This window comes from Lithobates pipiens, unplaced genomic scaffold (assembly GCF_037356315.1).
Source record: "Lithobates pipiens isolate NorthernLeopardFrog02 unplaced genomic scaffold, aLitPip1_a1.2 Scaffold_27, whole genome shotgun sequence".
In the NCBI taxonomy this organism is placed as follows: domain Eukaryota; kingdom Metazoa; phylum Chordata; class Amphibia; order Anura; family Ranidae; genus Lithobates; species Lithobates pipiens.
Window position 1 is genome coordinate 227,356,942 of NW_027507788.1, and position 23,377 is coordinate 227,380,318.

At 52.4% G+C, this 23,377-nt stretch overlaps 1 protein-coding gene across 4 annotated transcripts in view; it reads right to left on the reverse strand.

Moving 5' to 3' along the window:
- Positions 1 to 23,377, reverse strand: part of PLEKHG5 (pleckstrin homology and RhoGEF domain containing G5) — a 504,862-nt gene that overhangs the window by 176,946 nt on the left and 304,539 nt on the right. For all 4 annotated transcript variants that reach the window (XM_077458334.1, XM_077458335.1, XM_077458337.1 and 1 more), the window contains 2 exons: positions 16,907 to 16,967; positions 1,928 to 2,019 (listed from right to left, as the gene is read on the reverse strand). In XM_077458334.1, coding sequence (XP_077314460.1) covers positions 1,928 to 2,019; positions 16,907 to 16,967 — 153 coding nt within the window. The remainder of the gene's footprint in view (positions 1 to 1,927; positions 2,020 to 16,906; positions 16,968 to 23,377) is intronic.

A 23,377-nucleotide genomic window follows, 5' to 3' on the forward strand; every position in this document is an offset into this window, starting at 1 on the left:
GCCTGTGGGTTCCAGGCCCTCACCTGACCATCATACCTACCTATACAGACATGGTTTGACCAGTTGGGTGTGGAGGAACTCGAGTGTCCTGTATGGAGCCCTGACCTCAACCCTACTGATTACCTATGGTAAGAATTGGAAAGCCAACTGTGAGCTAGGTCGTCTCATCCAACATCAGTACCTGACCTCACAAATGGGCACAAATTCCCATAGCCTGTGGGTTCCAGGCCCTCACCTGACCATCATACCTACCTATACAGACATGGTTTGACCAGCTTGGTGTGGAATAGGGATGGCTGAACTGTTCGCCCGGCGGTCGTTTCGCGGCAAATTTTGCGTGTTCGCAATTTGCCCGATCGGCGGACTATTGCCGCTGTTCGCCTGGCGGACATATGTGTTTACAGTGTGAAAGAACTTTGACCCATGATGACACATCCATCATGGGGTACAGGACAGCCAATTGAGACATTTCAGCACATGGACACTTGGACATTCCCCCTACCTTATAAATAGACCCGGCCATTTTACATTCTGTCTTATTTCAGTGTAGGGACAGGACGCTGTGTGGAGCAGAGAGAGACTGTAGTGACACAAATCACTAACTATTAGGTCCACAAAAGTCCTTTTAAGGACTGGTATGGTCTAGGTGTAGTACAATATATAGGGTTCAGTGCACTGCTGTGCTGGTGATTGCAGCAGCCTGTCTTTTGTCAGTGCAGGGAGGGACAGGACGCTGTGTGCAGCAGGGACAGTCAGTTTAATCACTACCTATTACTATTAGGTCCACAAAGGTCCTTTTAAAGTGGTTGTAAACCCTTACAAACCACTTTGACCTACAGGTAAGCCTAGATTAAGACTTACCTGTAGGTCCAAGAAATATCTCCTAAACCTATATGGTTTAGGAGATATTTGTCCGCAAACGGGCACCGCTGTCTACGGCGCATGCGCCGTAGACAGCGGCGCGCAGGCGCACTGAGCGCGGCATTTCCAAGAATGGAGCTGCCGCGCGTGTCGACTCCCGTGCGCATGCGCGGGAGTGACGTCATCGCGGCTTTGCCGAAGGGACAGCTGCGACTTCGCTGGCTCCTGTGTCAGGTAAGTGACACATAATGGGCTACTATGCGATGCGATGCGATGCGATGCATAGTAGTCCATTATGCTTTGCCTTTGCAGGGAATGAAAGAGGAAGTAACACCCATCAGGGTTTACTTCCTCTTTAAGGACTGGTATAGGTGTACAGTATATAGGGTTTAGTGCACTGCTGTGCTGGTGATTGCAGCAGCCTGTGTTTTGTCAGTGCAGGGAGGGACAGGACGCTGTGTGCAGCAGGGACAGTCAGTTTAATCACTACCTATTACTATTAGGTCCACAAAGGTCCTTTTAAGGACTGGTATAGGTGTACAGTATATAGGGTTCAGTGCACTGCTGTGCTGGTGTAATCAAGCATCACCGATGGCTTAGTTCTCTCAGCTCCCCGAGCGGTGAGCTGCTGCCTGTCAGTCAGCAGCTCTCCTCTCTGCTCCTCCACGCTCACTGGAGTGCTGAGCTGTGGAGGGGGTGAGAGCGCCCTTCTCAGGCTCTCAGACAGGCATCAGTTTAGGCACCTGGCGGATCCAGACTTTATTGTCGGGATGACGCGGTGCCTGGACTGATTCCTGTGACATCAGTAGAGAGCGGACTTCAGACCGCTCTCTGTTGAAAAACGGGTCCCAGGAGTGCAAAACCCAATTGCAGTCCTGTGATCCATAGGAGAAACCCCGCCCAACAAGCCCAGACTGGACTTCGCCTTTAAAATGGACAACAATTCTCTGCCCTTCCCTGCTCTACCTACAATTGAAAAACAAAAACCTTTGGGCTGTAGATATACTGAGCTATCTCTGGTGGGATGTCCAATGTTACATGTTAAAAAAAAAATGAAAATGCCTACCCTAGAGATTTCTTCTTCATCGCCGGGACGATTTCTGTCTCGATATCCACATTCAGATCAAACTTTAATGTGAAGCATTCTTTACTTGGATCCTGTAGAGATAAAATATGAATCTTCTTACATGTTGTAAAAAGTATCACAGAACATCCTGACCCTCTTCATACTGCAATACGTTGTACAAGAGTTCTCTCCAGACATGGATAAGACACTTCTATGATGTTTGCACAGTCCAAGTATCACTTGTAATCCCGAAGTATTAAAGAATACATGGACTTGTGATAAAAGGTAAAGTGTTCCTAAACCCAGGACTCTGCATTCACTATATCTGCTCTCCCCAGGACTCTGCATTCACTATATCTGATCTCCCCAGGACTCTGCATTCACTATATCTGGTCTCCCCAGGACTCTGCATTCACTATATCTGATCTCCCCAGGACTCTGCATTCACTATATCTGATCTCCCCAGGACTCTGCATTCACTATATCTGGTCTCCCCAGGACTCTGCATTCACTATATCTGATCTCCCCAGGACTCTGCATTCACTATATCTGATCTCCCCAGGACTCTGCATTCACTATATCTGATCTCCCCAGGACTCTGCATTCACTATATCTGATCCCCCCAGGACTCTGCATTCACTATATCTGCTCTTCCCAGGACCCTGCATTCACTATATCTGGTCTCCCCAGGACTCTGCATTCACTATATCTGATCTCCCCAGGACTCTGCATTCACTATATCTGATCTCCCCGGGACCCTGCATTCACTATATCTGGTCTCCCCAGGACTCTGCATTCACTATATCTGGTCTCCCCGGGACCCTGCATTCACTATATCTGGTCTCCCCGAGACCCTGCATTCACTATATCTGGTCTCCCCAGGGCCCTGCAGTCACTATATCGGCACTCCCCAGGACTCTGCATTCACTATGTTGGCTCTCCCTAGGACTCTGCATTCATTAATTATATCTGCTCTCTCCAGGGCCCTGCATTCATTATATCTGATCTCCCCAGGACTCTGCATTCACTATATCTGCTCTCCCCAGGACTCTGCAGTCACTATATCTGCTCTCCCCAGGAATCTGCATTCACTATATCTGCTCTCCCCAGGACTCTGCAGTCACTATATCTGCTCTCCCCAGGACTCTGCAGTCACTATATCTGATCTCCCCAGGACTCTGCATTCACTATATCTGCTCTCCCCAGGACTCTGCATTCACTATATCTGGTCTCCCCAGAACTCTGCATTCACTATATCTGGTCTCCCCAGGACTCTGCAGTCACTATATCTGATCTCCCCAGGACTCTGCAGTCACTATATCTGATCTCCCCAGGACTCTGCAGTCACTATATCTGGTCTCCCCAGGACTCTGCAGTCACTATATCTGATCTCCCCAGGACTCTGCAGTCACTATATCTGATCTCCCCAGGACTCGGCATTCACTATATCTGATCTCCCCAGGACTCTGCATTCACTATATCTGATCTCCCCAGGACTCTGCATTCACTATATCTGATCTCCCCAGGACTCTGCAGTCACTATATCTGATCTCCCCAGGACTCTGCATTCACTATATCTGCTCTCCCCAGGATGCAGAGGATTAACCCCTTAGGTTCCACAGTGAGTATAACAAGCATGCTTTACTGCATATATACACTGATTATACTGTTGTGGGTTTAGTAACACTTTAAGAGCAGCAATTGGCAGCCAATATACTGACAGCTGGAAAATGTAAATGTGTGCCATTGTGATATCGTTTTTCCAGCTGAGCAGCTCTTATGGACCAGTACAATGCAGCATTCTGCATATAGGGCTGGGTGTCAGGCAAAGGCATACTGGGGGAGCAGTGGTTGGGCCAGCCATTTTTCCCTGACTTACCTCATTTCTTCCAGATCGCACTGTTGCCCTACTTTCTGCTATGATTTTAGTTTCTTGCAATCTCTTGTACAGCAGCGCTCAGACGGGGAGAGGGGGAGCAGTCACTTGAGTGTCCTGCATGTCCATGTGGTGACTAGCAGACTAGAGTAGAGAGATTATCTTATTACTTTGCTGCTGCTCCTTTAACCCTGGTTGACACCAATGCGGCTTTGAGATCGCACGCCATCAGTGTAATTACAAAGCTGTAGATCAGTGCGATTTGCACCTCCAAATTTATTGCGGCTCCTTTTAACAGAAGTCTATGCAAGTCGCATTGAAAGCCCAAAAAAGACTTGAGTCGCAACGGTTTGAACGGTTCTATTGCCGACAATAGGATGCAACTTTTAGCTGTCGAATCGCATGACAAATTGCACCAGTGTGAACCAGGGCTAACTGTCCAATCACAGGCTGGGGGCAATGAGGTGACACACTGGTGTTACTTAAAGGTTTACTCCACCTTATGCATCATTATATGTCCCCCCCCCTCCCGTATTTTGGGTGTAACATGTAACAGTGGTCACAGTTACAATGAGTTGTAGGCTCATTTGCAAAATGTATAATTAAAAAATTTACAAATATAAATTTTTCCTGCAAATACATGTGCATTTATTTTTTGACAACGTAACTTTACCACCAGGCTGTGCTCTCAAGCAGAGCTGTGTATATATCAGAACTGGGTGGACAGAAATACAAATACAGCATTTCCCAATCAGGGTGCCGTGGCACCTTGGGGTGCCGCCTTGGCCCATCAGGGGTGCTGCGGTGTGTCTGGTATTTTTGCACAACGTCAGACCTTTCCATGGCGCAGGTCAGCCGACCATCAACACCATGGAAGGGTATGACGCCAACCCAGGGCAGGCGGCATTCAGGGCAGCCCCGGGATTTATTAGGAGACAGAAGTTCACCTCTGTTTATCCGGCTCCGTTTCTTGTGGGCTGAGGACTCTGATCTACAAGAAAGTGGCACCCGCCCCAGCCTATAACTGACCTTTGCAGCAAGGTGCACATGGAAGGGCGATCTACAATCACAAACAAATGATTTCCCAGCACACTTACCAGCCAGCCTGCAAAACAACCAGACTATCTAACAGTTTACATTACAAATAAGGGGTTCTGTTTGCACACATTTTGCACATTTTGCCCCTGTTACAATCATTAGTAAGACCTCATCTGGAATATGACGTTCAGTTTTGGGCACCAGTTCTCAAAAAGGATATCGGGGAACTGGAGAAAGTGCAGAGAAGGGCAACCAAACTGATAAGTGGAGGAGCTCAGCTATGAGGAAAGATTAGAGGAACTGAATTTATTCTCTCTTGAGAAGAGGAGATTAAGGGGGGATTTGATCAACATGTACAAATATATAAGGGGTCCATATAGGGAACTTGGTGTCGAGTTATTCACTTTACAGTCAACAAAGAGGACAAGGGGGCGCTCTTTACGTCTAGAGGAAAAGAGATTTCATCTCCAAATACGGAAAGGTTTCTTCACAGTAAGAGCTGTGAAAATGTGGAATAGACTCCCTGCACAGGTGGTTCTGGCCAGCTCAGTGGATTGCTTTAAGAAAGGCCTGGATTATTTCCTAAGTGTACAGAATATAACTGGGTACTAAAATTTATAGGCAAAGTTGATCCGGGGAAAATCCGATTGCCTCTCGGGGGATCAGGAAGGAATTTTTTCCCCTGCTTAAGCAAATTGGATCATGGCTCTGCTGGGGTTTTTTGCCTTCCTCTGGATCAACTGTGGGTATAGAATTGGGTATATGGGCTGGTATGATATTTATTATATATATATATATATATATATATATATATATATATATATATATATATATATATATATATTTTTTTTTTTTTTTTTTTTGGTTGAACTGGATGGACTTGTGTCTTTTTTCAACCTGACTAACTATGTAACTATGTAACATTTGCAAATATATTCGTAAGTCGCAGAGCCCATGCCAAGGGACCTCTCTATATACTGCGGTCCTAACTCTACATTTCCTCCATAGTGGAGCACATATAAGCATGGATAGGTTAAGGGCAGGTATGCCTAGAGGAAGCCCACCCCTCCTTAAAAACACAGGGACACACGTGACTCCCAGCAAAAGCACAATGGCAGTGAAGGCATCCAGTGCGTCCCTGCACCTAATTCAACCAACTGTGCACAAAACGGCAACCACCCCAAACTATAAGGACTCTGATGTGAAGGGGGGAGGGCTGAAGACTCTGATGTGGAGTTGGGGGGCTGAAGACTCTGATGTGGAGTTGGGGACTGAAGGCTCTGATGTGAAGAGGGGACTGAGGGCTCTGATGTGAAGAGGGGACTGAGGGCTCTGATGTGAAGAGGGGACTGAGGGCTCTGATGTGAAGAGGGGACTGAGGGCTCTGATGTGAAGAGGGGACTGAGGGCTCTGGTGTGAAGAGGGGACCGAGGACTCTGGTGTGAAGAGGGGACCGAGGACTCTGGTGTGAAGAGGGGACCGAGGACTCTGGTGTGAAGAGGGGACCGAGGACTCTGGTGTGAAGAGGGGACCGAGGACTCTGGTGTGAAGAGGGGACCGAGGACTCTGGTGTGAAGAGGGGACCGAGGACTCTGGTGTGAAGAGGGGACCGAGGACTCTGGTGTGAAGAGGGGACCGAGGACTCTGGCGTGAAGAGGGGACCGAGGACTCTGGCGTGAAGAGGGGACTGAGGACTCTGGCGTGAAGAAGGGACTGAGGACTCTGGCGTGAAGAGGGGACTGAGGGCTCTGATGTGAAGAGGGGACTGAGGACTCTGGTGTGAAGAGGGGACTGAGGACTCTGGTGTGAAGAGGGACTGAGGGCTCTGATGTGAAGAGGGGACTGAGGGCTCTGATGTGAAGAAGGGACTGAGGGCTCTGATGTGAAGAGGGGACTGAGGGCTCTGATGTGAAGAAGGGACTGAGTGCTGTAATGTGGGGGGGGGGGGACTGAGGGCTCTGATGTGGAGAGGGGACTGAGGACTTTGATGTGAAGGGGGGCTGAGGGTTCTAATGTGGAGGGGGGACTGAGGACTCTGGCGTGAAGAGGGGACTAAGGACTCTGGCGTGAAGAGGGGACTGAGGACTCTGGCGTGAAGAGGGGACTGAGGACTCTGGCGTGAAGAGGGGACTGAGGACTCTGGCGTGAAGAGGGGACTGAGGACTCTGGCGTGAAGAGGGGACTGAGGACTCTGGCGTGAAGAGGGGACTGAGGACTCTGGCGTGAAGAGGGGACTGAGGGCTCTGATGTGAAGAGGGGACTGAGGACTCTGGTGTGAAGAGGGGACTGAGGACTCTGGTGTGAAGAGGGGACTGAGGGCTCTGATGTGAAGAGGGGACTGAGGGCTCTGATGTGAAGAAGGGACTGAGTGCTGTAATGTGGGGGGGGGGGGGGGACTGAGGGCTCTGATGTGGAGAGGGGACTGAGGACTTTGATGTGAAGGGGGGCTGAGGGTTCTAATGTGGAGGGGGGACTGAGGACTCTGGCGTGAAGAGGGGACTGAGGACTCTGGCGTGAAGAGGGGACTGAGGACTCTGGCGTGAAGAGGGGACTGAGGACTCTGGCGTGAAGAGGGGACTGAGGACTCTGGCGTGAAGAGGGGACTGAGGACTCTGGCGTGAAGAGGGGACTGAGGACTCTGGCGTGAAGAGGGGACTGAGGACTCTGGCGTGAAGAGGGGACTGAGGACTCTGGCGTGAAGAGGGGACTGAGGACTCTGGCGTGAAGAGGGGACTGAGGGCTCTGGCGTGAAGAGGGGACTGAGGACTCTGGCGTGAAGAGGGGACTGAGGGCTCTGGCGTGAAGAGGGGACTGAGGGCTCTGGCGTGAAGAGGGGACTGAGGGCTCTGATGTGAAGAGGGGACTGAGGACTCTGGTGTGAAGAGGGGACTGAGGACTCTGGTGTGAAGAGGGGACTGAGGGCTCTGATGTGGGGGGGGGGGGGGGGGTGAGAGCTCTGATGTGGAGGGGGGGCTGAGGACTCTGATGTGAAGAGGGGACTGAGGGCTCTGATGTGAAGAGGGGACTGAGGGCTCTGATGTGAAGAGGGGACTGAGGACTCTGGTGTGAAGAGGGGACTGAGGGCTCTGGTGTGAAGAGGGGACTGAGGGCTCTGATGTGAAGAGGGGACTGAGGACTCTGGTGTGAAGAGGGGACTGAGGGCTCTGATGTGAAGAGGGGACTGAGGGCTCTGATGTGGGGGGGGGGTGAGAGCTCTGATGTGGGGGGGGGGGGGTGAGAGCTCTGATGTGGAGGGGGGGGGCTGAGGACTCTGATGTGAAGAGTCCCCTGATCTTAGGGTTTGGAGGCAGCATGAGGCATTGTGAGTTTTATTGCTTTTATGTATGTTTTTAATTAATAAACAGTGTTACACTAAGAAAGTTCTATTGGATTTTATCTCTATGTTGGAATCCATGTGAGAATAAAAGAAGGGGAGTGTTGGTGATTGGTGGACTGGTCTTACTGATGAGTAAATAAGAACAATAGTGGTGGAACCCCTTAGGAGAGATGAGTTGTGCAGACCCTGGAGAGCAAGGATTGGATTGGAGGTGGAGATGTTGAATAAGCAAGATGGAGGAGTGGAGGAACCTCTTGTAATCCTAAGTGTGTTTTGATCCTAAACAGCTGTGGCTTTATATACTTTATATATCTGGTGAGCAGTGGCGGCCGGTGCTTAATATTTGGGGGGGGGTGTGGCGATCGCAGCAATCACAGCAGGAGACGGACGGCAGACGGGAAGGCAGCAATTGTCGCAATCACCCCGCCCCCAGCGTTAGATCCACCCCCCCCCCCCCCCCAGGAAACAGACCTCACCTTAGGGGGCAGGGCGAAAGAATAGCCAGTGTCGTTGCTTCTACTCCCGGATGAACAGGAAGTGTGTCCCGAGAACCAATTGGCCAGGGAGTCCTAAGATTTAGATTAGAGTCCGGGTGCATGGATTAAGGGGGCAGCGCCCCTGAACCCCCGTATGAATGGGCCGCCACTGCTGGTGAGTGGCTTGTGAAGGTGGTGGTTGCACACAGTGAATGAAGTTTTAAAGTGGAAGATATAACAGTGGTTGAAAAGCACACCCAAGAGCCGAGAGACACCATGCATGCCCAGGAGCCAGAGACGTCATGCATGCCCAGGAGCTGGGAGACGCCATGCGCAACCAGGGAGACGCCATGTACGTCCAGGAGCTAGGAAACGTCAAGCACACCCAGGAGCCAAGAGACACCATGCATGCCCAGGAGTCAGAAGACACCATGCACACCCAGGAGACACCATGCACATCCAGGAGCCAGAAGACGCCATGCACACTCAGGAACCGGGAGACACCATACACACCCAGGATCCATAAGACGCCATGCACACAGGAGTCAGGAGACGCCATGCACACAGGAGTCAGGAGACGCCATGCACACAGGAGTCAGGAGACGCCATGCGCACAGGAGCCAGGAGACGCCATGCGCACACAGGAGCCAGGAGACGCCATGCGCACACAGGAGCCAGGAGACGCCATGCGCACACAGGAGCCAGGAGACGCCATGCGCACACAGGAGCCAGGAGACGCCATGCGCACACAGAGAGCTCTGATGTGGAGGGGGGGGGGCTGAGGACTCTGATGTGAAGAGGGGACTGAGGGCTCTGATGTGAAGAGGGGACTGAGGGCTCTGATGTGAAGAGGGGACTGAGGACTCTGGTGTGAAGAGGGGACTGAGGGCTCTGATGTGAAGGGGGGGCTGAGGACTCTGATGTGAAGGGGGGCTGAGGACTCTGATGTGAAGGGGGGCTGAGGACTCTGATGTGAAGGGGGGCTGAGGACTCTGATGTGAAGAGGGGACTGAGGACTCCGGTGTGAAGGGGGGGCTGAGGACTCTGATGTGAAGGGGGGGCTGAGGACTCTGATGTGAAGAGGGGACTGAGGGCTCTGATGTGAAGGGGGGGCTGAGGACTCTGATGTGAAGGGGGGGCTGAGGACTCTGATGTGAAGGGGGGGCTGAGGACTCTGATGTGAAGAGGGGCTGAGGACTCTGATGTGAAGAGGGGACTGAGGACTCTGGTGTGAAGAGGGGACTGAGGGCTCTGATGTGGGGGGGGGGCTGAGGACTCTGATGTGAAGGGTGGCTGAGGACTCTGATGAATGAGGCTTATGGTGTGATAAGGGCCCCAGACTGGGGCACCCCAAAGTTTTACATATTCTGAAGGGGTGCCATGAATGAAAAAAGTTGAGAAATGCCGCATCGGCATAAAAACATTTCCCAAATAGGAATTTAGTATATTAGGTGAAGTTTCAAAAAAAATATTTATAATATTATTTTGTAAATAAAGTTATTACAGTTCATGTTGCCTGATATTTTTAATGATCAAACTAAAAATCTGCAGTTAATGAAAACTTTGCGGCGGTTTCCGAAGTAACAAATGAGGAGTGAGAAGAGACGCCGCTGACAGATGGGAGATTTCTATTCGGCCTCCAGTCATGATGTCATCGGGAGGACACTTTTTTTAGAAATCCTGTTACATCTCCAGACCGCTGTCCACGAGCCGATCTTTTTCTGGATTTTTCTGATATTTTGGGAAGAGCATTGAAATGCCTAAAGACACGGAAAGGGGGCCACTTTGATGTGAGAACAAAAGAAACACCCAGAAATGTCAGACATAATAAGACCGGACTAAACAGGAACAGATCCTGGACAGCCGCACTCTTGGAAAGTGGCCTTCTTCTATTGAGAAAAATTCACATCAAAAATCAAAAGATGGAAAATCGCAGCAGCCAAAATAGCGGACATTTCGCACTAGCGATAGCAACGAATAAGCACTACCGCTAGCGAGAAACGTCCGCTATTTTGTCTGCTGCGATTTCCATCTTTTGATTTTTGATCTGAATAAAAGAAGGCCACGTTTCAAGAGTGCGGCCGTCCAGAATCTGTTCCTGTTTATTGCTATTAGTAATTGCCAGCACCTACGACTTCCGAACCGAGAGAAGGGTTCATTATCTGTTTATTTTTCCTGGAACAGTGATATCTTCCTGTTCATAATTAGACAGGACGGCGGGCCGGTCAGATGTACGGGGGGGGGCAGTCAGATGTACGGGGGGGCGGTCAGATGTACGGGGGGGCGGTCAGATGTACGGGGGGCAGTCAGATGTACGGGGGGGGCAGTCAGATGTACGGGGGGGGCGGTCAGATGTACGGGGGGGCGGTCAGATGTACGGGGGGGCGGTCAGATGTACGGGGGGCAGTCAGATGTACGGGGGGGGCAGTCAGATGTACGGGGGGGCAGTCAGATGTACGGGGGGGGGGCGGTCAGATGTACGGGGGGCAGTCAGATGTACGGGGGGGCAGTCAGATGTACGGGGGGGGCAGTCAGATGTACGGGGGGGGCAGTCAGATGTACGGGGGGGGCAGTCAGATGTACGGGGGGGCAGTCAGATGTACAGGGGGGGGCAGTCAGATGTACGGGGGGGGGCGGTCAGATGTACGGGGGGGGGCGGTCAGATGTACGGGGGGGGCGGTCAGATGTACGGGGGGCAGTCAGATGTACGGGGGGCAGTCAGATGTACGGGGGGGCAGTCAGATGTACGGGGGGGCAGTCAGATGTACGGGGGGGGCAGTCAGATGTACGGGGGGGCGGTCAGATGTACGGGGGGGCGGTCAGATGTACGGGGGGGCGGTCAGATGTACGGGGGGGGTGGTCAGATGTACAGGGGGGGCGGTCAGATGTACAGGGGGCGGTCAGATGTACAGGGGGGCGGTCAGATGTACGGGGGGCGGTCAGATGTACGGGGGGGGGGTCAGATGTACGGGGGGGGGGGCGGTTAGATGTACGGGGGGGCGGTCAGATGTACGGGGGGGGCGGTCAGATGTACGGGGGGGGGGTCAGATGTACGGGGATGCCAGACACAGGCCAAGAACAGATACAAGTACATCGAGACTCAATGAATTGTATCGTTCGTCAGATTTATTTAATGCTGATGTATTCCCATAAACCCAAATCACATCAATCCCCGCCCACGAGGAACTTCCAATCTCATGTCTTTACCCCAGTCATTCCTACTATATGGCCAATGAGGTCAGAAAGCAAGTAACCTGCCAGTAATGACGGCCAAAAGATGCAACAAATTGCTGTGATTATTGAGTCATGTTGGTATGCAGATCGTCACGTTAACGGCCTCTTTAGGGGGTGTGCAGACGAAACGTGTGTTGGAGCGGAGCTATACGTGACGTCATCCCGCAGGCAGAGCGGTGAAGCCCAAACCGACTGGGAATAAGCGACTGATCTTAGGGCTTGGAGGCAGCATGAGGCATTGTGAGTTTTATTGCTTTTATGTATGTTTTTAATTAATAAACAGTGTTACACTAAGAAAGATCTATTGGATTTTATCTCTATGTTGGAATCCATGTGAGAATAAAAGAAGGGGAGTGTTGGTGATTGGTGGACTGGTCTTACTGATGAGTAAATAAGAACAATAGTGGTGGAACCCCTTAGGAGAGATGAGTTGTGCAGACCCTGGAGAGCAAGGATTGGATTGGAGGTGGAGATGTTGAATAAGCAAGATGGAGGAGTGGAGGAACCTCTTGTAATCCTAAGTGTGTTTTGATCCTAAACAGCTGTGGCTTTATATACTTTATATATCTGGTGAGCAGTGGCGGCCGGTGCTTAATATTTGGGGGGGGGTGTGGCGATCGCAGCAATCACAGCAGGAGACGGACGGCAGACGGGAAGGCAGCAATTGTCGCAATCACCCCGCCCCCAGCGTTAGATCCACCCCCCCCCCCCCCCCAGGAAACAGACCTCACCTTAGGGGGCAGGGCGAAAGAATAGCCAGTGTCGTTGCTTCTACTCCCGGATGAACAGGAAGTGTGTCCCGAGAACCAATTGGCCAGGGAGTCCTAAGATTTAGATTAGAGTCCGGGTGCATGGATTAGGGGGGCAGCGCCCCTGAACCCCCGTATGAATGGGCCGCCACTGTTGGTGAGTGGCTTGTGAAGGTGGTGGTTGCACACAGTGAATGAAGTTTTAAAGTGGAAGATATAACAGTGGTTGAAAAGCACACCCAAGAGCCGAGAGACACCATGCATGCCCAGGAGCCAGAGACGTCATGCATGCCCAGGAGCTGGGAGACGCCATGCGCAACCAGGGAGACGCCATGTACGTCCAGGAGCTAGGAAACGTCAAGCACACCCAGGAGCCAAGAGACACCATGCATGCCCAGGAGTCAGAAGACACCATGCACACCCAGGAGACACCATGCACATCCAGGAGCCAGAAGACGCCATGCACACTCAGGAACCGGGAGACACCATACACACCCAGGATCCATAAGACGCCATGCACACAGGAGTCAGGAGACGCCATGCACACAGGAGTCAGGAGGCGCCATGCACACAGGAGTCAGGAGACGCCATGCACACAGGAGTCAGGAGACGCCATGCGCACAGGAGCCAGGAGACGCCATGCGCACACAGGAGTCAGGAGACGCCATGCACACAAGGAGCCAGGAGACGCCATGCGCACACAGGAGCCAGGAGACGCCATGCGCACACAGGAGCCAGGAGACGCCATGCGCACACAGGAGCCAGGAGACGCCATGCGCACACAGAAGCCAGGAGACGCCATGAACACCCAGGAGCCAGGAGACACCATGCACACCCAGGAGCCAGAAGATGCCATGCACACCCAGGAACCCGGGAGACACCGTACACCCCAGGAGCCAGGAGACGCCATGACCACCCAGGATCCAGGAGACGCCATGACCACCCAGGATCCAGGAGAGCCATGCACACAGGAGCCAGGAGACGCCATGCACACCCAGGAGCCAGGAGACGCCATGCACACCCAGGAGCCAGGAGACGCCATGCACACCCAGGAGCCAGGAGACGCCATGCACACCCAGGAGCCAGGAGACGCCATGCACACCCAGGAGCCAGGAGACGCCATGAACACCCAGGAGCCAGGAGACGCCATGCACACCCAGGAGCCAGGAGACGCCATGCACACCCAGGAGCCAGGAGATGCCATGCACACCCAGGAGACGCCATGCACATCCAGGAGCCAGAAGACGCCATGCACACCCAGGAGCCAGGAGACGCCATGAACACCCAGGAGCCAGAAGACACCATGAACACCCAGGAGCCAGAAGACACCATGCACACTCAGGAACCGGGAGACACCATACACACCCAGGAGCCAGGAGATGCCATGACCACCCAGGATCCAGAAGACGCCATGCACACCCAGGAGCCAGGAGACGCCATGCACACCCAGGAGCCAGGAGACGCCATGCACACCCAGGAGCCAGGAGACGCCATGCACACCCAGGAGCCAGGAGACGCCATGCACACCCAGGAGCCAGGAGACGCCATGCACACCCAGGAGCCACCATGCACACCCAGGAGCCAGGAGACGCCATGCACACCCAGGAGCCACCATGCACACCCAGGAGCCAGGAGACGCCATGCACACAGGAGTCAGGAGACGCCATGCACACCCAGGAGACGCCATGCACATCCAGGAGCCAGAAGACACCATGCACACCCAGGAGCCAGAAGACGCCATGCACACTTAGGAACCGGGAGACACCACACACACACCCAGGAGCCAGGAGATGCCATGACCACCCAGGATCCAGAAGACGCCATGCACACAGGAGTCAGGAGACGCCATGCACACCCAGGAGCCAGGAGATGCCATGCACACCCAGGAGCCAGGAGACGCCATGCACACCCAGGAGCCAGGAGACGCCATGCACACCCAGGAGCCAGGAGACGCCATGCACACCCAGGAGCCAGGAGACGCCATGCACACCCAGGAGACGCCATGCACACCCAGGAGCCAGAAGACGCCATGCACACCCAGGAGCCAGGAGACGCCATGCACACCCAGGAGCCAGGAGACGCCATGCACACCCAGGAGACGCCATGCACACCCAGGAGCCAGGAGATGCCATGCACACCCAGGAGCCAGGGAGATGCCATGCACAACCAGGAGCCAGGAGACGCCATGCACACCCAGGAGCCAGGAGACGCCATGCACACCCAGGAGCCAGGAGACGCCATGCACACCCAGGAGCCAGGAGACGCCATGCACACCCAGGAGACGCCATGCACACCCAGGGAGACGCCATGCACACCCAGGAGCCAGGAGACGCCATGCACACCCAGGAGCCAGGAGACGCCATGCACACCCAGGAGACGCCATGCACACCCAGGAGCCAGGAGATGCCATGCACACCCAGGAGCCAGGAGATGCCATGCACAACCAGGAGCCAGGAGCCGCCATGCACACCCAGGAGCCGAGAGACACCATTCCCACCCAGGAGCCCGGGAGACACCATTTGTTAACATCATAGGCAGTTGACAAATCAGCAACCACAGAGGGACTTCCCAGATCTGGCTCTCAGCTCCAGAATTGACCCCATATAGTCATTAAGATAAAAGAGGAAATAAATCTGGACCCTTCAGTTATAATAAGTTACAATTATGACAGAGAATTTCCTGCATGAGCTGCATGGTGACCGGTTCTCTTTATGTGACGAGGTGCGGTCCTGTACTGTTGGTGTTTATTGGTTCCATTGCCCTGGTATCACTAATTCCCCATTTCCCCTCCCCTGGGGAATTCCCCTTTTACCTTTTTCCTTTTCCTCTCTTCTCTCTAACTTACAACTGGCAGGCTGCCGAGCTTCACGCGCAACACGAGTGCAAGACATCGTTCCAGCTGCTTGTAGATATATAGGTATTTCTTTATTTACTGAATCTTTTAAAAATATTTATGAATGATATATAGTTTAAGAATTTGTCTCTTTTTTTATTTTGTAATCAGTCACATATCAAATATTGCATGCTAATATTTAGCATTCTCCTTTTAAGCCAGCAGGTGGAGCTGTAGGCTGTGGTTACCATATGGACTGGCAGTGCGGCCCTTGTGGTCCTTGTCGGAGAGGCTGAAGCGAGTGTGTGGTTATGACTCCTGGCACTGTTTACTTTTTTTTTCTTTCAACTTTATTGAAATGTCACAAAATGACATCTCATTCGTCTGTATTTATGTCAGGTACTTGTATAGCGCTGTCAGATTTGGCCCCAAGGGGTTGCAGTTTAGAGGGCCCTGGCCTGACATAGTGGGGCCCCATGGACCGATCCCTGAAGTCAGAAGATTTCCCTTGCCACTTTTTGGACAGATAAGTATTCAGCCAATTGTTTTGCAGGGTGCCTCTTATTGAAATCTCTTAGGCTAGGTTCACTTTAGAGCCCTTCCACAGGGGGGCGCTGCATTCAGCAGGGAATACATGAGCAGTTCTGAGCAGAGGTGACTTCAGTGCTCCTGCAGCTCCTTGTCCGCATTGAGACAACAGACTGCGAAGGAACAGTCTCGGATCCATGGCCTGCCGGATGTTCTTGTTTTCCATCCTTCACATTTGTTTGTTTTTTTTCCTAATCTGGATGGCCATGGAGGTTCCACCTGCCCATAGACCTGCATGGAACTTCCGATCAGGTCCACCCCGAAAAAAAAACGGCAGGTGCATCCGATTGGAAAGCCTGTGTGAAAGGGTCCTGGGGGGGTCTATCACTGAGCAAATGTCTTAGCATTTGCATAGCCGTTGCAAATAATTCGCGTAATGTGTCTAATATGTTTATTTCCTGATCATCAGCTCCATCTAGTGGGCATAATTCAGTAGTTTCCTGAAATACCTCAATCGGGGAAAAAAATACAGCATTACGGCCACTAGATGGAGCTGGTCTTCAGTAGCGGAGCAGTTCACAGGTCATTTCAACTGATCCAAGGTTAGATGATGAGGAGGACTGCTTTGGTCAAGCAAAAGTGCACTGTGTGCGACGGCTAGTTGGTGTTACAACCCAAACAGAAGCAACATATTCTGCCAGATGGGACACAATCCTCAACACCGCTCATCTAACGGAGAAAAGACGGCAGAGCCGCCCAGGGAAGGTATGATATCCTGATAGGAAGGCAGTGTGATGCAGTTGGGCTCCAGCTGGATAGTGACCCCCCCAGGGGAGGAAATAGGAATTACGTATTCAGTGAGCACATGGAGGACGTTCACATCACTATGAGAAAGAATAGAGCCTTACATCTGTGTGTCTTCTTCGCGTCTTCTTCTTTGTTAACTTCAGCCCCGCCGCCTTCTTCTCTCTGCAACAAAGAAAAATGACACATCGAAAATTAAACATTAAAGGATGAGGGGTTCCCACCATCCCTGTGCTGAGTTCCCGGGTCTGTACACCCGCTGTGCCCATTATGAGGGGTTCCCACCATCCTGTGCTGAGTTCCCAGGTCTGTACACCCGCTGTGCCCATTATGAGGGGTTCCCACCATCCCTGTGCTGAGTTCCCGGGTCTGTACACCCGCTGTGCCCATTATAAGGGGTTCCCACCATCCCTGTGCTGAGTTCCCGGGTCTGTACACCCGCTGTGCCCATTATGAGGGGTTCCCACCATCCCTGTGCTGAGTTCCCGGGTCTGTACACCCGCTGTGCCCATTATGAGGGGTTCCCACCATCCCTGTGCCGAGTTCCCGGGTCTGTACACCCGCTGTGCCCATTATGAGGGGTTCCCACCATCCCTGTGCCCGAGTTCCCGGGTCTGTACACCCGCTGTGCCCATTATGAGGGGTTCTCACCATCCCTGTGCTGAGTTCCCGGGTCTGTACACCTGCTGTGCCCATTATGAGGGGTTCTCACCATCCCTGTGCTGAGTTCCCGGGTCTGTACACCCGCTGTGCCCATTATGAGGGGTTCCCACCATCCCTGTGCTGAGTTCCCGGGTCTGTACACCCGCTGTGCCCATTATTGAGGGGTTCCCACCATCCCTGTGCTGAGTTCCCGGGTCTGTACACCCGCTGTGCCCATTATGAGGGGTCCCCACCATGCCTGTGCTGAGTTCCCGGGTCTGTACACCCGCTGTGCCCATTATGAGGGGTTCCCACCATCCCTGTGCCGAGTTCCCGGGTCTGTACACCCGCTGTGCCCATTATGAGGGGTTCTCACCATCCCTGTGCTGAGTTCCCGGGTCTGTACACCCGCTGTGCCCATTATGAGGGGTCCCCACCATCCCTGTGCCGAGTTCCCGGGTCTGTACACCCGCTGTGCCCATTATGAGGGGGTTCCCACCATCCCTGTGCCGAGTTCCCGGGTCTGTACACCCGCTGTGCCCATTATGAGGGGTTCTCACCATCCCTGTGCTGAGTTCCCGGGTCTGTACACCCGCTGTGCCCATTATGAGGGGTTCCCACCATCCCTGTGCTGAGTTCCCGGGTCTGTACACCCGCTGTGCCCATTATGAGGGGTTCTCACCATCCCTGTGCTGAGTTCCCGGGTCTGTACACCCGCTGTGCCCATTATGAGAGGTTCCCGCCATCCCTGTGCTGAGTTCCCGGGTCTGTACACCCGCTGTGCCCATTATGAGGGGTTCCCACCACCCCTGTGCTGAGTTCCCGGGTCTGTATACACCCGCTGTGCCCATTATGAGGCGTTCCCACCATCCATGTGCTGAGTTCCCGGGTCTGTACACCCGCTGTGCCCATTATGAGGGGTTCCCACCATCCCTGTGCTGAGTTCCCAGGTCTGTACACCCGCTGTGCCTATTATGAGGGGTTCCCACCAACCCTGTGCTGAGTTCCCGGGTCTGTACACCCGCTGTGCCCATTATGAGGGGTTCCCACCATCCCTGTGCTGAGTTCCCGGGTCTGTACACCTGCTGTGCCCATTATGAGGGGTTCCCACCATCCCTGTGCTGAGTTCCCAGGTCTGTACACCCGCTGTGCCTATTATGAGGGGCTCCCACCATCCCTGTGCTGAGTTCCCGGGTCTGTACACCCGCTGTGCCCATTATGAGGGGTTACCACCATCCCTGTGCTGAGTTCCCTGGTCTGTACACCCGCTGTGCCCATTATGAGGGGTTCTCACCACCCCTGTGCTGAGTTCCCGGGTCTGTACACCCGCTGTGCCCATTATGAGGGGTTCCCACCATCCCTGTGCTGAGTTCCCGGGTCTGTACACATTATAAGGCACACCATCAAAATACGTTAGAAAACGCTTAAACTTTCATCAAACCTCACAATTTTTGCATTAAGTCCTCATTCAATGGGTATGATAACCCGCCATGGTTTTTCTTTAGTTTTTTTGCCATCCATCTCCAATTGGGGAGATTTCTCTTCACTTCCTGTCCCATAACCAGATCAGGAAGTGAGAGGAAATCCCTCCAAAGTCATCAGATCTAGTGTCCTCATTGGAAGATTTCCCTCTATTCCTGTTCGGAGACAACCCAAAAATTGGGACTTTCTTTCGTTTTTCAAATAATAATGGTAAAAAGGACAAATAGAGGGGGGGGGGGGGGGGCTGCAGACAGAAATAAAAACCTTACAGGGGGTCTAACCACTCTCCCACTCAAAAAAAGTTTTGTCTTTAGTTCTACTTCCTGATTGTAGAGGGTGGGGATTTGTAGAATAATCTATTGTATACAGAGCGGCTGTATTCTACCCGGATCCTCTGTGAAGGAATTGGGATGCCCTCTAGAGGATGAGAAGAGAACACCACCGTGACATATTCCACCCAAAGCAGCTTTGAAAACTGAAGAACCCTGTACAGCCAAAAGTATGTGAACCCCCATATGTATTTTTGCACAGGCGGTATCTTTTTCATAGGTTTTATTAACTCCTTCCCACCCAGCCCCCGGCTATTCTGCTTGGGGGGGGGGACAGGAAAGTCTGCCTTATCACAAGACCACCGCGATTGGCTGTTACCGCGGTTAAATGACCAGGAAGCGGTCCCTGTTGATGGCTCTCAGTCACTGCGCAGGGAGTGTGCAGTGAGCATGATCTCGGCAGAGAGACCTCTGCTGCCTCACGGACGCATATGAAAAAAAGTTCTGCCTTCAATCACACCTAATGAGGGTCCATTCACACTTGTGCGACTTGTCGTGCGACTTTGGACATCAAGACGCACCCCGTGTTTTCCATTGAGTACTGTTCATATATATGCGACTTCAAAGTCGTAACGGCTTCAAAGATGTTCCTGCGCTACTTTGGTCTGACCTTCATGCGACTCGAGAGCCATAGATGTCAATGTTAACCTTCAAAAGTCCCGCTATCTCTGGTCAAAGCCAAAGTCGCGCCCATGTCAAAGTTGCACTCCAAAGAAGTCTCGCAACTTTAGAGTCTTACAAGGGTGAATGGAGCTTAAAGGGGAGCTCCGGGCTCGTTCAGCAGCTACAATCCTGTAGCTGCTGACTTTTATCATAAGGACACTTACCTGTCCAGGAAACCAGAGGTGTCCTCACTATCGGGTGCTGACTGCCAAACTGGTAGTGGAGCCTTGAGCCCTCCAGCTCGCTCCCCACTGCGCATGCGCGTAGCGCGCTGCACTTTGTGAATGGCCCAGCGGAGGAAGGAGGAGGTGACCGAACATTCCTGTATGAGCTTGCCGTGACAAACTCAGCCAGAAGTAGGAGCAGGTACCTGTCAAAACCAGGTACCCGCTCCCGCCCAAAAGGTGCCAAATGTGGCAGCAGAGGGGGGGGGGGGGGGAGGCAGACAAGCAGAGCCTCCTCTTTTTGGTTGGAGATTCACTTGAAGTTAAATCATTTTCAATCTTTACATTTTTATATTAACCCTCCTTGGCACCAAGCGGCTGCATATTTGCGGAGCATTGGAGTCAGCAGAGCTGTGCCAAGGGGACACGCCCTGCGTGTTATCGGTGGCTAACTGAAAGCTCCTGTGCCCAGCTTGCGATCGGGAGCTTTCCGATCATGTGGCTGCCGTGACAGCCAATCAGGGCGGTCACATGATTGTAAGCCCCGCCTCCTGGCATACTAAACCCCTTAAAGGGACTACAGGCGCTGGCTCTAAGGGGTTGAAATAATCCAGTTGACCCTGCCATGGTGGTCCTTGTTCAGGAATTTCCTGTTTAGTGTGACAACGTTCTGTATCTATCTCTTGATTGTGCTCCTGCGTTGTCACCCGGGTGTTTAAAGGGGACCTTCAGTCATTTGTTCATCTTTCCATCTATTACATTTTCTGCCCTTGTTGTTGTTGGATATTTTCTGCCAGTAAATCCCTTATACACCCCACTTCCAGTTCTTGTCTGGTCATTATTCTAGGATTATGACATCATACACAGCTCTCTGAGTCATAAGAGAGTCAATGAGAGCTGCAGAGCTGGAGTGTGCCTCTGTGTAAATCCAGGAAGAGAACAGGCAACAGCTTCAGCTGCCCACAGTAAAATGGCTGCAGCCAGACTCGGTGGAGGGAGATTTCTGCAGCATATTTGGCAAGTACAGAATCGGAGTATATATATGTAGCGGATGACATTTTGGACAAAGTGTCACACGCATGTAAATTTAGTTTTTGCTTCAGAACAGTAGTGGGGTTCCGAGGGTTAAATTACGTAGGTTGGCCTTGACATCAGTCTGGCCTAGGGTTGCCACCTTTTGTTCAAGTCAAACCCGAAAACTTTAGCGGCGCACAGCAAAGAGTCCCCCATTACATCAGAGTCCACAGAGTTCCCCTTTTACATCTGAACTCACTGTAAGGGGGACTCTGCAGACTCTGATGTTAAGGGAGAACTCTGGGGCCTCTAACATAAGGGGTGCTCTGGAAAACCAGATTTAAGGGGGAACACTGAGAACTCTGATGTACGAAGAACACTCTAATGTAAGGGGAAACACTGTGGCCTCTGGTGTAAAGGGGAACTCTGATGTAAGGGGTGCCTCTGAGAACCCTGATTTACCTTTGTGTACTTACTCAGAGGCAGGGGAGAGAAGGGGGGTGAGACTTCAATCACAGACAGGGATGGATGGTGAGCTCACTCACCCTTTGGCAGCACCTCTCATCCAGGTGTATCTGAGGCTACATGACTTCAAATTTCCAGGCCCCAACTTTCCTTTTCTGAGGCACAGCACCAGGGAATTGAGTGAGAGAAGACAAAGAGGGGTAGGGGTGGGGTAAGAGGTGTAGATCGAACCCTCTCTCCTCTCCCATCTGTGTGTTTTTTTGGGGCGGGGGGAGGTTGTTAGTGTTGCCTTTAGGCAGTGTTAAAGAGTGTAACAGACACTCTCAGCTGAGACAACTGCAGCCAGCAATCCTGCTGGGAAGCCATAGTCCAGTCTAAATAATGTGTCCGGGTTTCAGACAGTCAGAAACCCGGACACATGATTCCAAACCCAAACTGTCCGGGTGAATCCTGGACAGGTGGCAACCCTAGTCTGGCCGGGATGTGTTGGAAGTTCTGCCTGGTCATGTGAGCGTGTGAGGGGCACATGACAGGCCAGAACCAGGTCTGGTTGGATGTTTTGAGCATCAACCTTCTTGGAACCAATCAGTGGGAGTGTCGGGCCCCACTGGGGAGTCTGGGAAGGGTACTTAAGATGTGTGGGTCACGTGTTTAAGAGAGAGGAGTTTGTGAGACCCGTGTGGTCTGTTCTGGTTTCCAGGACTGGGTAGCCCATGAGGGGTCCCGGTCACGGGGTGGACATCCCGCAACATGTTCCTGTCAGTGGCCCCTGATAGACCTGCCTAGTCTGGGGTAGGGATCCGTCCGTTCCCGAGTCTCGGAACCTGCTGGTCCAAAACGCAGTAACTGAGGGAGGATTCAAGGTGTTCGGGTGTGCTCTTGGCTTAGAGAGATACCACAGCTCATGGAAGTGACCGGGGGAGGACTCTTCGGAGGAGGGCCGGCAAGTGGCATCCTGAGAAGTGCCTGGGTACTGAGTTGGGAAGGACATTGATGAGTTCACACTTTCCAGTACCATTGAGGAGACGGGAGACGTTCGGGGTACGGAGGAAAAAGGTTCCTGTTCACCCTCAGTTACAACTTGTACACATTCATAGGATTGTTTCAAGTTCTGAGTCAACGTGCTGATTGCCATGATCTCTGGCTAGAGATCTGTTCAGCCTTGAAGTGCCCAGCTGCGAGTGGCTACTCTCTGGGTGGAATTAGAGACTTTGCTAGACCTGCAGTACAAGGTGCCTGAGTTCTTCCCCCCGTGCCCTCTGTTCCCTAAGAGACGGTGTTATTGGATGTTATCACTGCCCAATAAAACCTTTCAAAAGGACTTTATCTGTGTCAGCGTTCAAGTTGTTGGGTATCAACCCTGGGAACCCCTAGACCTGGAAGAGGAAGCCAAGAGAAGGTAACCGGTAAGCCCAATAAGTCAAGGCCGCCCTGCAAGGGTTATGGCCGCTACATATAAAATAATGTGCAAAGTAGTTGGAGGGAAGCTTCAGAATGGCAAAGATGTTTTTTATTACAAATCGTGCGAGTGGACTGCACTTCCTTTTTAATGAAAACTACAAGCAGGGGCTGTCTTTAACGTGGGGGACAAAAGGAGCAGCTGCCCCCCCCCCCCAGGCACCAGTCATTGTTGTGAGGCCCAAGGCAGCTTCCCCTTGAGCCCCACCAATAGTTAATAATAAGTGGATTTGGGAGGGCCCAAGAAAAATGTTTTCCCAGGGTCCAATCGATGTTAAAGACGGCCCTGACTACTGGCTGATTCAACCCACATTAAGCAAGCATGGTCCACTGTTGTCACCGCCATCAGTCCCCATGC